General features: G+C 31.2%; 1 protein-coding gene across 2 annotated transcripts in view; it reads right to left on the bottom strand.

Moving 5' to 3' along the window:
- Positions 1-14,267, bottom strand: part of LOC123299093 (peripheral plasma membrane protein CASK) — a 461,651-nt gene that overhangs the window by 430,576 nt on the left and 16,808 nt on the right. For both annotated transcript variants that reach the window (XM_044881315.1, XM_044881316.1), the window contains exons 3-7: positions 13,937-14,042; positions 13,378-13,455; positions 12,144-12,319; positions 1,329-1,504; positions 291-413 (exon numbers count right to left, since the gene is read on the bottom strand). In XM_044881315.1, coding sequence (XP_044737250.1) covers positions 291-413; positions 1,329-1,504; positions 12,144-12,319; positions 13,378-13,455; positions 13,937-14,042 — 659 coding nt within the window. The remainder of the gene's footprint in view (positions 1-290; positions 414-1,328; positions 1,505-12,143; positions 12,320-13,377; positions 13,456-13,936; positions 14,043-14,267) is intronic.

Raw genomic sequence — 14,267 nt, 5'->3', positions numbered from 1 at the left:
TCAATCCATCTAACTAACATTAGAAGACATATCGGTCAAATATTCAATAAGTAAATCATCATAGTTGTATAAGTCATAAACGGTTAGTGATACACGATGTTTTTCAAGTTAATTGTTCGATTGGCTACTAATAACATGTTACACAATAATTTGGTGTTTTCAAATCCATTCAAGCTATCTCTTTGGTGAATATTATTATTTAAATAAGCCCGCCAATTAAATGCTACTAATGTTTATGTTGAGATTCTTAATTCAGGCATATTATAAAGAAATTAATAAAATGTACTTACTCGTAACCATTTGTGATTAAGAACTTCTTGAATTGTAATTCGTTGTGTTTGGTCCACAGTCAACATTCGTTGGACTAAATCTTTTGCAGATTCACTAATGTATTCCCATGAAGGTGTATTGTACTGCAAAAATAAATTTAATTACAATGAAAACAAATGAATATTTAATTTCAAGGGGCTAAGCAGCCAAGTGGGTAAGGCCGCTGACTTTAACCGTTTGGCTACGTAGACTTTGGTTGTTGCTTCGAATCCACGCAGCGGCAGTGTAAACAATCATAATTAATTAAATTGTCGTGACGACAGTTTCTTGGATAAGAACGATGTAACTGTCTCCACCCACATCATAAATTTAATTGTATGCGGATGTAATTTAATAAATAAAGATAAAAAATAGTGACGTGGGTGGCCCCTGTTGTAGACGTATATGTCAGAGAAACGGAGGTTAAACCCCATTATTAGTATTATTGAATTTCAATTTTTCTTCATTTGCTTTTCCACTTAATTGGAAATAATATGTGACATGTTTCGGATTATGAATATTTTTTATATTTTAACTTTTTTTAAATAATAAACAAATTTTGATAAATTTAAAACTTGTTTTAATAATATTAAGTTTTTTTCTGTCCAACCCTTATCTTCCTTATTCCTTCATCAAATGCCATTATTCACCCCTCATTTTCAAGCATTATGTCTAGGTTTGTCGAAAAATATACTCACGATCTTAAAATGTACCGCTTAGGAAAAAACACGCTACACAAATAATTTTAACGAAAAAATATCATGAATTTAAATAATAAGTTTATTAGGCAAACATGTTAGTTTTTACAGATGATCTACTAATACTCTAAACATATAATTACTATTTTTAATACATGTTCTCCTAATATTAATTTCAGAACTTTTGATTTATTTTCACCAAATTTCTACGAAATTAGTTGTTTGTTGTTTTTAGCCACGGGTTACGGTAACTACGGGAACGGAATTCTTAACGGTTCAAGCTAGTTAAATATATTTTAATTTACAGGTACTTGTACTTACATTTAATCGACCATTACATACAGATCTTCGTAATCGATCACCAGTGCCTCGAAATGGTAAGGAGCCAGATAATAGAACATGTAGTAATACACCTGCTGCCCAAACATCAACTGGTTTACCATACGGTCTACATTCAGCCACTTCAGGTGATGCAAAATGTGGACTTCCAACACGTCCTATAAAAACAATAATACAGTACATACATAATTATAGAAATTCAAATCAATTTTATAATAAAAAGTATGATTAAAACAAAAACAAAAAATCAATTATTATTGAATAATTTTATACAAAAAATAATTGTTTATAGCCATGCGCATTATTCAAATAAAATAAAAAATTTAAATCTAAAATAAAATACTTGCAGTGAAAATTTATATACTTAGGTAATAATAATTAGTGAAGTCTTAGTAGATATAAAATACGTCTAAATTCCGAATTCACTGAAATCATTCGAATAATTTTTTTCTGATAGGTATTTCTAAGATGAAATATTAAGAAGTTTACCATGCACAGTTGTGTAAATTTTTATTTACAAATATCTTAAAAATTTATTATTAGGATCATGACAAAAAATGTATTCACCATATTTAAAGTAAATCAAATTTTTCATACATAGAAATTGTCTCTTAGAATGTTTTCCAAGTCAATCGTTATAGAAATATGACGGTGACTCGTTCGTTACCCATATGTACAAAATATGCATTACCACACACTACACAGTACACATCTTTGTTTTATACATAAGAACGTCCATAAAAACTCTTCTTACTTGATATATTATAAATAGCTAACGAGAAGGTTGTCAAATGATATAATTCGAATCACTACATAGTATAAAACAAAGTCGCTTTCTCTGTCCCTATGTCCCTTTGTATGCTTAAATCTTTGAAACTACGTAACGGATTTTGATGCGGTTTTTTTTAATAGATAGAGTGATTCAAGAAGAAGGTTTATATGTATAATAACCTCCATTAAATAGTGGAGAAGTACTGCTATTTTTGAGGTTAATAGTTAAAAATGTAAAAAGTAAATAAGTAAAAATGTAGTGTATGAATTTAGATATTCCAAAGATAGCAGGAAATCTTCATGGTATAGGGAAAGGGGGATTGTTTTACTCCAAATTTAACACGTGCGGGCCACGGGCAGTAATGAATAAATCAAATCTACTGGATCGATTTTAATCACATAGGCTATATATTTTATACCCGTGCGAAGCCAGAGCGGGCCGCTATGTTTTTATATACAACGTTCACCGTTTTTCTGTAGTGTATTCAGTATCAGCATTGCACCCGTGCAAAGCCGGGGCGGGTCGCTAGTAATAAATAAAGCAATTGAAAATAAATAGTTTATTGGGTTAACCGCCGATTAATTGGTGGAATACTTTGTTAAGACAGTATTGCATTATTTTTTTCATCAAAAAACAAAAACTTTTAGGGAAAAACTTTTTACCTCTAACCTTTTCCTTTCCTAAATATATACAATTAAATAAAAAAAATTCTCCTTTTTAATTCATTTATACGCAAGATATTAACAATTTTTATTTTAAGATAATTTGCAACAATAACCCATTGTTATGTTATTTCTGAAATGCGCCCGCCAAGTGTTCGATATCTGTAATCATGATATATCTGATGATATATCATGATGCTTGGCAAAATATTAAGAATCGGCCCTATTTGTCAATTTGTAGTAGACTTACTTTATAGTTCAGATTTCGGTTAAGTATCTTCAAAAATGTGACCTATCGTCCCTGTATGATTGTGAAAAGTTTCCAACACTGTATATATATACAGTGTGTCCACGGTTAGAGGTAACTATACTTGTAAATTTTCTTATTTTGCATTTTAAGCAAAAAGTTATTCTTTATAAAAAATTTTGCTTATTCTGAAAAGTATGTAGGCAGACTTAAAATTTCTAAATAATGTACAGGGTAGCCAAAAATTTTGGAAAGACTATTTTACTTTTTGGTAAACTACCCTTCCTTTTCATAAGTTGGCAAATATATAGTTAGCATAACATTCATTAAGAATGGAATTGTCAAAGTTGGAAAGATCTTCTTGAAATTTGAGTCATAATTATTAATTGCGAGCAACTTTTTTTAGTTACATTTTGTCAACTTGTAAAAAGGAAGGGTAGTTTACCAAAAAGGTAAATAGTGATTCCAAATTTTTGGCTACCCTACACATTACTTAGTAGTTTTAAATATGCCTAGTTACCTCCATCCGTGGACACACGTGGTATATATATCAAGGTATACTAAGTTAAGTCCCAAGTTTGTAACGCTTAAAAATATTGATGCTACAAAAATGTTTTGGTATAGGTGTTCATAAACTCACTTAAGTAGTCCTTTCCGTCTGTAAACATGATAACTCAAAAATGAAAAGACATATCATGCTGAAATTTTTTTAGCGTGCTCAGGGCTTAAAAAGTGAGTTCGTAAATGAGCAACATAGGTCAGTGTTGGTCTTGCCCTGGGTACCTATATTTATTTAGGAAAGGACAAGGAAAAAAGGCAATACTATTTATTTAGGAAAATAAAGGTAAGGTAACCGATATTTAATACGGTTTGATCGACACCTCATCGAAGTAGATATCATTTTTGTTCGCGCGATATTGATGAGGCAAAAATTACCACGGACGTACACACACACATATTTTTGCCTCACAGAGAAGATTAACAAAGACAACAATACAATATTCAAACAGCTGACAGAGAAACACAATAACAGAGCATGGTATTCAATGCGCATGATTGTATAGACGGAAATCAGTTACTGTTTGGTTAATTAATTCTATATAAAAGTTCTTAAAAATGGTTAGATATTGTTTTATTTGCAAGAATATTTTAAGGTTGACATGTATCACAGTTCAGTAAAGTTTAATTATTAAATAATATTTATTAAATGGCAATTATTATGTTGTAAATACGCGCCAGGATATTATATTGTATATTATTAAGACATGCGCATTAATAATCATGCTTCGTCATTTATTATACTTCTCAATCATCATGGAGAGGTGGTTCTCACTCTGTTTCCAGCATGAAGGTTATAAGGAAGGAAAACGATCGCTACGTGCTAAAGCATTAGAGCACTGGTCCCTGAAAATTTGTAGAATTTATAGTTCATTTTCAGCCACCAGCCGCGCTGTCGTCGGTAAGTAGTATATTAGCGCACAACAGCCCGAATTTAATGATACAACTTAGCGATCCCAGCGCCTCACTTATTTTGTCCATATTTTGGTGACAATATTTTCTATTGCGATCGTTCTCCTTCTTTATAACCTTCATGGTTTCCAGTTTCAGTTAGTATATTTTCAAAGGTTAATGTCTTGTTCTGACCATAAAACGTAAAATGTTGAAAATCTCGATTTTGAAAATCGGACCCATTACAATAACTTCCTATACTAATTAAATTACTAAACACTAGGTACATAAAAAAACAAATTAGCATGAAAAACTCAAAACAAGAAAAAAAAGATGATGATTCATTTGCTGCGTAAAATGATTTGATGATTGTTTGAATAATGATTTTTAATTAAAAAAAAAAAACAAAAACACTTGACTGGCGTGACGTGTTTAAGTAGCTTTGTTTGAATGAAAAAATGAAAACACAACAGATGCAATTCTCTTACCAACACTATCAGACTTGAGGTAAAGTTGTCCCATTGGTGTCAGGTTCGGCCGATAATCTGACACAAATTTGCTTTCTGTTACAGCACATAAAATATATTACTTGTATCAGATCAGATCAGATCAGACTAAAATTAATTATTAATCTAACCCTCTGACATTAAATAGAATATTAGAAAAGTATCGGAACAATAGAGGAATTCGAAAACTAATGATTTCATTACGAAAAATTTGAGCTCTATTTTAGTACTTTATATATATTATCTAGAAGCGAAGGTATAAGCAAAAATCTGGAAAAAATTTCATTTTTTATAAATTGTTACTTAAACAATATAAGGCAATTCCTGTTCGAAGCAGAACTATTTTCCCAAATTCCTAAAGAAATTCTGAATAGAATAAATTTTTTTCTGATTTTTCCACCTTTGTCGGGCTAAATTTTTCTTGGAGACCGGACTATTAGTAACTACCGGTTTATCATAAAGCAAGAGGGACAGTTTTACTTTCGAATAGATACATGAGTTTTCTGTTGCGGAAATTAAAGATTTAAGGTTACTCTAACAAATAGCGGAACATCACCCAGACAACCGGGGACCGTAGGTCTGGACGGAGAGCCAAACATGCAAAAAAAAAATTTTTTGCAACGAACAGCTGATGTTTTGTCAGAATGTAAACAGACATGTTAAAAATAGTTTGCCAAAACATCGGCCAGGCAACTGGGGGCCAGCCAAAATTTTTTTTGCATTTTTGGCTCTCCGCCCAGACCTACGTCCCCGGTTGCCAGGCTGATGTTCCAGCATTTCTAGGAGTAACCATATATTTTTATTTTCCGCAACAGAAAACTCACGTACCTGTTCGAAAGTGAAACTTGCATGTCCCTCTTAGGCTATTAGTATCTTCATAAGGGACTTCTTTGTAATTTTAAGGAAAAATTGATTTCGAACGAACAATAAGAAATATTTTTTCTTCAATATTTATCTCATTTTAGTAGGTAAAAATCATATTTCGCCTTTATAAGTTCTATTAAAACATGTTATAGAAAATTGTACGACGTTAAAAATTATTGCTTTAAAAACAGTAAAAAAATCGTTTCATTCTCGAAGTTTAAGAAATCCTAGGGCAATTTTGAAGCTAGGAAGTCGAAAAAAAGGAAAATGTGCAGAAATACTTCTACAGCTACAATACAGCTAGAATTTTTATTTGAATTTTTTTTAGGTTTAGGTACGACACTGATAAGTCGATTTTTTTTTTCAACCTAATAAACAAGTGTGGAAAATTTCAAAGATGCATTAATCTTTTCCTTTTAGATATTTAGTTTAATTGTACTATTGACTTAAAATGCATAGGTATTCATTCTTAAATTTTGAACTACGTACTGTTGATTGGGATTTACGGGATTGTAATTTCAATAGACAATAGGTAATAATTTGGTATAATAACTACATCAATATCGATATTAAAAGAATTATGTCTAGATCCAATCTAATAGAAATTTAATCCAACAACCGAATAAACGCAAAACGAATACGATCAAAAGATATGTTTTAAATTTGATAACTTAAAAAAAATAAAATAAATGTAACAAAAATTAAAAAATTTAATATCGATGTTAAATTTATTTCAGATTAGTTTTAATGAATGACTTTGGTCAGAGATATAAGAAAAGTATTAAAATTTAAAATCATTTGATTCAATTAGCAGTTTCAATTAAGTCATAAATAAACAAAGACATAAATATTCAATTATTTGAAAAATATTTTTGGTATAAAGTGGCGAGTTACGATCGTAGTAAAGTGAGAATCATCATCCGTTTTGAGTTAATTTTTGAAAAGATTTGTTTATTGGTAGAAAAAAAATTTCCCTTAAACACGATAGAAAAAATTAATTTAATTTTGAAAAAGTTAAAAATTGAGTTAATTAAATTAATATATCAACTCATTCAATTTTTTTTTTAAGTTAATTTTTTAATATCTCATACGTACAATTAGTCGAGAAAATAAAACATTTGACCCAGGAATTCTCCCTCCCCATTTTTATAGAAGCCGATGAAAATGTTAATCTGGGTATACTCAACAAAATCTTATTCATTCGAACTTGTACTTAATCGATTAAATAGGACAGAATTTCGGGCACCAAATTCTCTAAAATCTATTGACGTTAATCTAAAAAAAATATGTTGTCGTGGATGGGATTCGGCCTGACGACCTTCCGTATTTGGTGCGGGTACCATAACCACAAGATCGCGGTTTGATTGAGAGCTCTATTCATATTTCAAGATAATAATTTTAATCAAATTAATATACGGAGGTCCAATGTTAAATGTGACAAAATTGCTACCAGAAAACAAAAAATACGTTGCTATAGAAGAAAACAAGCCCAGAAACATAGCGTTTGTTTACAGCTGATAAATGGTTAAGTTCGCCGAAAAAATTGGCAAAAGTAAAAAAAACGATTTTCAATGCAAAAATGCATGATCCTTTAGCAGCGAGTAAAATTTTTTAACTTTTGATTCCGAATGATTTGGGATGCAGAAACACTCGATTTTAACGAGATCATAGTCGTTGTTTCACGAATGATAATAATTCCAAATATTTGTTTTTAAAGTAAAGTAAGTATTTATTACTATCTTGTCTAAGTTTCGGAGCTCTACGAGTTTTACTTTCTACGGCGAAAAAATGCAATTTTTCGTTGTCCTATTTCGGAATACAAAATTAAAAAATTTGACTTGCTGCTTAAATATTATGATCGAAAAAATCTAGACGAAGAGATTAACCCCGAAAAAAGCCTCTACCATAATCCTTCGACCAAGAGAAAAGTATTTACAAAAGGTGTCTTTTTTGGTAAAAATGAGATATTTCAAAAAAAAATTGAAAGTTTGTGAACCTATTACTCATAGCTTCTATAAATGTCCACCATGAAGGTTATAAAGAAGGAGAACGATCGCTACGTGTTAAAGCATTAGCGCGTCTGTTCCTGAAAATTTGTAGAATTTATAGTTCATTTTTCAGTCACCAGCCGCGCTGTCATCAAGAAGTAGTATCTGCGAAGTTAGCTGTTTATGAGTACAAGTAGATGAAGTTAGTTGCATAATGTACAAATTGATATATCATTTCAAATTAGCGCACAACAGCCCGCTTTTATTGATACTCCTTAGCGGTCGCAGCGCCTCACTTATTTTATCCATATGTCGGGGACAATATTTTCTATAGCGATCGTTCTCCTTCTTATAACCTTCATGATGTCAACTTTAAAATCGTACAAGAAAAGAAGGTAATAAGCAAATGTAAAAACGACTATTTTCAGTCTGTGCCCAGTGTAGTGTAGCTGCCCATAGATTATACTTCTACAGAATTGATTGGGAACGAAGTATAGATTACGTATATAAAGATTAAATATCACAGTTACAGTTACAGTAGAAAGGTTTACGTATAAGATTAACTACACCATAAAACTAAAAACATAAATCCAAATTCAAAGTATAAAAAATTCAATAAGATAGAAATATCCTAAATAAATTATTAAGAAGCAATAGGTTTACTTATTTTACATCTCGATGTAATACACTAAGAGCAAGTTAAATAAAGATAGAGAATCTTATTACACTTCTTTATAACACCATCTTTTTCTATTTACTACACCTACATTTAGTGTACTGCACTGACTTAAAAAAACAAACTGAACACAATTTTATTACCAACAACAGATATATTACAGTTCATTCAAATCAAAGTGGCACCGAACAAGAGAGGGTGTAGATACGAGTGCACATACATATACATCATACACTCTCTCTTGCTCGGTGCCACTTTGGTTTGAACGAACTTTACATACAGTGTGATTCATAAGAAAGGTATACTAAATTATAACGTTTTGTTTTTGATAGACAAACAAAAAACGATTGCCAATATTATTCTACCCGACTAAAAAACCAGTGTGTCGTCCCAAAAGGTCAGTTCCGGCCTAACGAGGTTTTCCAAAATTATGCAAGCCTAATTCGAACCTTATTTGGTTTTAAGGAGGAAAAATAGACCTCGTGCCTCACGCTGATAACCAAACATTTATCAAAGTAAGGCATGCACAATTCGGCTGCTGTTTGGAGTGCTAGAGGAACTCCCCATTTAGGCGCATCTTTGGAATTCCAAACTCGGGCTTTACATTGATAGCAAAAGTTGTTTATTTTTTTATAAGAAACATTTTTACATTAAAACTTTTGTTCTATCTCCAACGGTTTACAAGATGTGTCCAACGGACCCAAGACCCAATTAACCTATGTTGCTCACTTACGAACTCAACCTCACATTTTACGTCCTCAACACGCTATAAAAATTTCAGCTTGATATCTCTTTTCGTTTTTGAGTAATCGTGATGACAGACGGGCAGATGACAGACGACAAAATTAATTAGGTGATTTTATAAACACCTATACCAACATTTTGTTCATAGCATCAATATTTCTAAGTGTTACAAACTTGGGACTAAACTTAGTATAGGGACTAAACTTGGTATATTTCATATACATGGTATAATGATCAATAAGTTTATTTCAAACTTTTTGAAAATTAATAACAAAAATTTGCATGTAGTTGACACAACCGCACATTGACTAGACATGGCAAGTATGTGTTCGTAGTAACCAAATTCTGTATTTAAAGCAAACGCAAAAAATTATATATTCCAACTAAGTACAATTTTATTTTCCCTCAATAAAATGTATGACTTTAAACTAAAAGACTTAACTTCAGTGATTTTGTATCAATGGATTCATATTTTAAATTGAATCCCATTCTATTGTAAATGCAAATATTTAGCTGTACTTCTTCCACTAGTTAGAAAATACTTTGAAAGTATTTTTACTTTATCTTATATATTTAAACGAGCAATTCTTGTATATATATATATATATATATATATATATATATATATATATATATATATCAACGATCTTGGAAATGGCTCGAACGACTTTCATGAAAATGAGTATGTAGGGGTTTTTTGGGGCGATAAGTCGATCTAGCTAGGTTTCATTTATCAGAAATGTCGTTTTATCCGTCTTTTCATGAAAAATTCATCAGACATCTATTGGTGTATAACGTAGTTAATGATATACAATGCAAATTATAACATAACAAAAAGGAGGCGTTTGAGTAGTCTAAAGTGAAAAATATGACTCTTGCTGACATCTATTGGCGAATAACCGAGCGAAGCTCGGTCATCCAGATATTTTCAATATGAAACGGCCAACTTCGGGATGAGGTTTTCATAATTATTTTTTTTTTTAGTGTGCAAAAAGGGCTATATGAACTTTTCAGGCCTTTCGGAACAAATAAACTTTGATTGCATACCTTTCTGAAAATATACAAAACACACACAAAAATCAGAGAAGGAAGTGCGAAAAAGGAACTTTAGTTCGATCAGTATTGATATAAAGACTCATATCTTGATAAAGAAAAATGGCCATAGTAAGGATCTGATGTAACTTATAATATAAGATTTTTTTTTACTTTCATATTTTTATAAAAATAAAATCATAAAATAGACCATGGGCGGCTTATACTGAGCCCTCATCTGACGTGGGATTTTGCGACTCATATATCTTTGTATCCATTCGTCCAGATTGAGATATTACGTATTTACTTCTTGTCAATTATAGCATATCGTGGGAAAAAAGTTGTTCAAGGGAATGAAAAGATGGTCAATTTTTTTTTCAAACATCTCAAAAAATACCAAATTTGATTCAAGTTCTATTCTGAATGAAGAATGTTGTCTTTATAATCTTTAGCTAAAATCGATGGTGAAAAAAAAATTTCTCAAAAACTTGCAAATTCTATTCTGAATGAAGAAAGTTGTCTATATATTATTTTTGCTAAAAGAGTTAAATTTTTATTACATTATGAAGGTCAGATTTTTATACTATTTTCTATTGGATGTCCCAAAATAGAATGATATATCGAGTTTAAACTTACTTTAGATATTTTTAAGCACAAATTTTGATTTCAATCGTTTTAATTAACGATGTTCACCAACTCTACGTCTCAACAATATGGCAACCAAAGTGGCACTTATCTTCAATTCGAAGTATACTGTAATTGACAAGAGGCAAACACATAACATCTTAAACTAGATGATAATATTTATAAAATAAATGAGTCGCATGTAAAGGCAGGTTCAGTATTAGTAGCCAATTGCCTAAAAATCATTCGATAATGAACAACATTGATTTTCTAGAAAATTTAACATCGATACTATATTTAAAAAAAAAATTAAACAAACCAACTTAAAGAATCAGTTTATATTTATTGTATTTAAAATGCAAAAAATTGTCAAACAAAATCAGCTCATAGACCAACATAACATGGGAAAGTATAATACGGAAGAACAACTCGAAATTCGAATAAACAGTTCAAATAGAAACGCAGTTTGGTCTCACACTAATCACCGGTGATTTTCTGCATAATTATCAGAAATAGAGCAAAACTTCTTGAGACATTTTTCAGGAAATTTTGATTCTGCCTCGTGCCAAGTTAAAGTGCTCTGTCTCTTGGCTGGTAATGCTTTTTGCGGAGACAAAAAGAGATAAAAAAAGAAACAAATGGGAATTGTTTTTGTCGCTACATACAATAGTTTCTGAGTACGCACATATTCGTAATCAGCGACCTAGAAAATTTAAGAAACCACTGCGTCAACACAACCCGGTTTGACTTTCTACGAAAACCTTTTACCCTCGCGTATGGACTAAAAGTTTAATAACATACAATTTGGCGTTCATTACAAATTAAAAGTTTCTGATGAACTAAGTAAACAACCATATTTTGTTTATAAGTAGGTTAACAAATTTGTTTTACTTTAATGAAATTTTATTGACATTTTTCATCTTTAGTTTGGTTTATGGCCTCTTGTCTACCCGTTCTTCACTTATGATAATACAACAAAGTCCAAATTTTCTAAGAAATTTCATTTGCAGAAAAGGTTTCATTAAACACCTACTCTCTTATCCCTTAAATATCGTGAGATTATTCAATAATAGAATTCTGCATCGTAAAAATTACAGTCGTCCTGTATTATAACTTGCATTTTAAATATAATTTGAAATAAAATAACATTCATTGAGGTATGTTTTAACTACAAAACGTAACAAAAGCTTAAAATAATAATAATATCAGATAAAACAGATCAACTTTACTTACCACTATCATTTGCATGTGAATCCTGTAGTTGAATTGCAACACCAAAACCACCTAATTTCACTGGCGCTGAATTTTCTTTCGTTGCTAATAAAACACATGATGGTCGTAGATCCCGATGAATTATATCATTTTCATGACAATATCGTAAAGCTTCAAGTATTTGCCGCATATAATGACTGAAAAAAAATATATTAGTTACTAACTGATCCAATAGACGTAGTCCTGTCGTAACTAAGAGAATTTTGTTCTAAAACATAATAGATGACCTAATGTACTTCGTAATTTATTTAATTGTATAACTATTGATCATCAGCGATTATTAATCTGAATTAACCTGCAGCTCCAATTCATTAATAGCTATAACATGATTAGCCCGCCCTCCGTTAAGTCCGTTAAGTCCGTTAAGCCCACTCGCAAGCCCACCCTCTGCTTAGCCCGACCGTTAAACACACATTTGGATTAAGAGCCAGGCCAAAAAAAATTCGCTAAAAATAAAGCCAAAAACTACTAAAGCTGTTCATTTGAGGATTGGTTACAGTAGTTGTGTACACACACATACTGCGGTCAGTCAAGCGAACGATATAACAGGGGTTAGATATATGCTATCGAAACAGTTATGTTTTACGTGATACTTAAATTAATTTACGAGAACATGGGTCAGATATAGCCCCTGATCGCAGTATGTGTGTGTACACAACTACTGTAACCAATCTTCAAATGATTAACTTTAGTGAATTCAACGAATTTTTTTTGGTCTGTCTCTTCCATTATAATAAATACGTATTTACAAAACGTGAATAATAATAAATAATACCTCAATACTATTCAAATAACTGGTCACAATTGGGAATTTCAAACCAGCAATAAAATCAAAGCAAATCTGGGTTAAGCGCTACATTTCTAATATACGAAGATACGATAGGAACATCGTTCCAACCGGGTGTCCCACGACACCTCTCGTTTTTATTAATCTTTATTTATTGTTAACTGCATCGAATATATAATTAATTTTATAATGTGGGTGGAGTCTGTTACTTCGTTCTTATCCAAGCGTCGACAGTGTGAATAATTTACCGACCCATTATTTTCATACTTCCGCTGCCTGTATGTAACGAACGTGTAACCTTTCGGCCATTAGACAAAGCAAGTAAGGCCGCCTTATCTCACTCGGCTATTGAGCTGGTTAATAATTTGGTTAATAATAAACGAATTAATAATTTGGTTTGGTACATACCTTGCAACAGCCTCACTATAAACAAATCCAGCTGAAGCACGACGTACGACTTCATAACAAAGATCAGCACCGTCCATACTGAAAACAAACATAATCTTTTAGAATTAATGTACCTATAATATAGTGTGTCTCATAATAAAACAGTTTTCCATATGTAGTCAACTTAAGTAAACATCCTGTACATAATAGTGTAAGAACATGCAATATTTAGTAGGTTTATTTAACTTTATACCAAGTGTTTTTGTACCATCTAGGCATATACATGTCTGTAGTATGACTGAATACATCCGTTTAGTAATGCATCTAAGCGAGAAGTATTATATACATATATTGTAAGGCTACAGATACGATACACAAGACTTTTGTTGTATGCATGCAGAGAGTGGGAGTCACTCTCCAAGCGTCTCCCAACTAATGTTAAATACATGTATATAATACCTCTCGCTTAGATGCATTACTAAACGGATGTATTCTGTCATACTACAGATATGTATATGCCTAGATGGTACAAAAACACTTGGTATAATAAATAATAATGAAATAGAATAGTAATACTTACAATTCAAACACCATGTATAACATGCCTTCTGATGAATATGTTTCTAGCAATTCTACAATATGAGGATGCTTCAACATATGACATATTGTTGCTTCTCTCTTCAAATCTGAAATAAAAAATTATAACTTGAATGATAACAGAACTATCAAAAACATATAATTAATATAAACATCTATAGAACAACAAAATTAAATTAAATATCATGGTAAAAAAAATAAAAGTTCATGCAAATTTTCCACAATTGTTTATCAGGTTAAAAACTTCGTAAAATAAATCGACCTCTAAGGAGCGTACCTAGCCCTCATTTTTTGGGGGGTGGTTGAGGAGTTGA

The sequence above is a fragment of the Chrysoperla carnea genome, chromosome 4, assembly GCF_905475395.1.
Source record: "Chrysoperla carnea chromosome 4, inChrCarn1.1, whole genome shotgun sequence".
NCBI classification, from domain to species: Eukaryota; Metazoa; Arthropoda; class Insecta; order Neuroptera; family Chrysopidae; genus Chrysoperla; species Chrysoperla carnea.
This window is presented reverse-complemented; position numbering and strand designations above follow the sequence as displayed.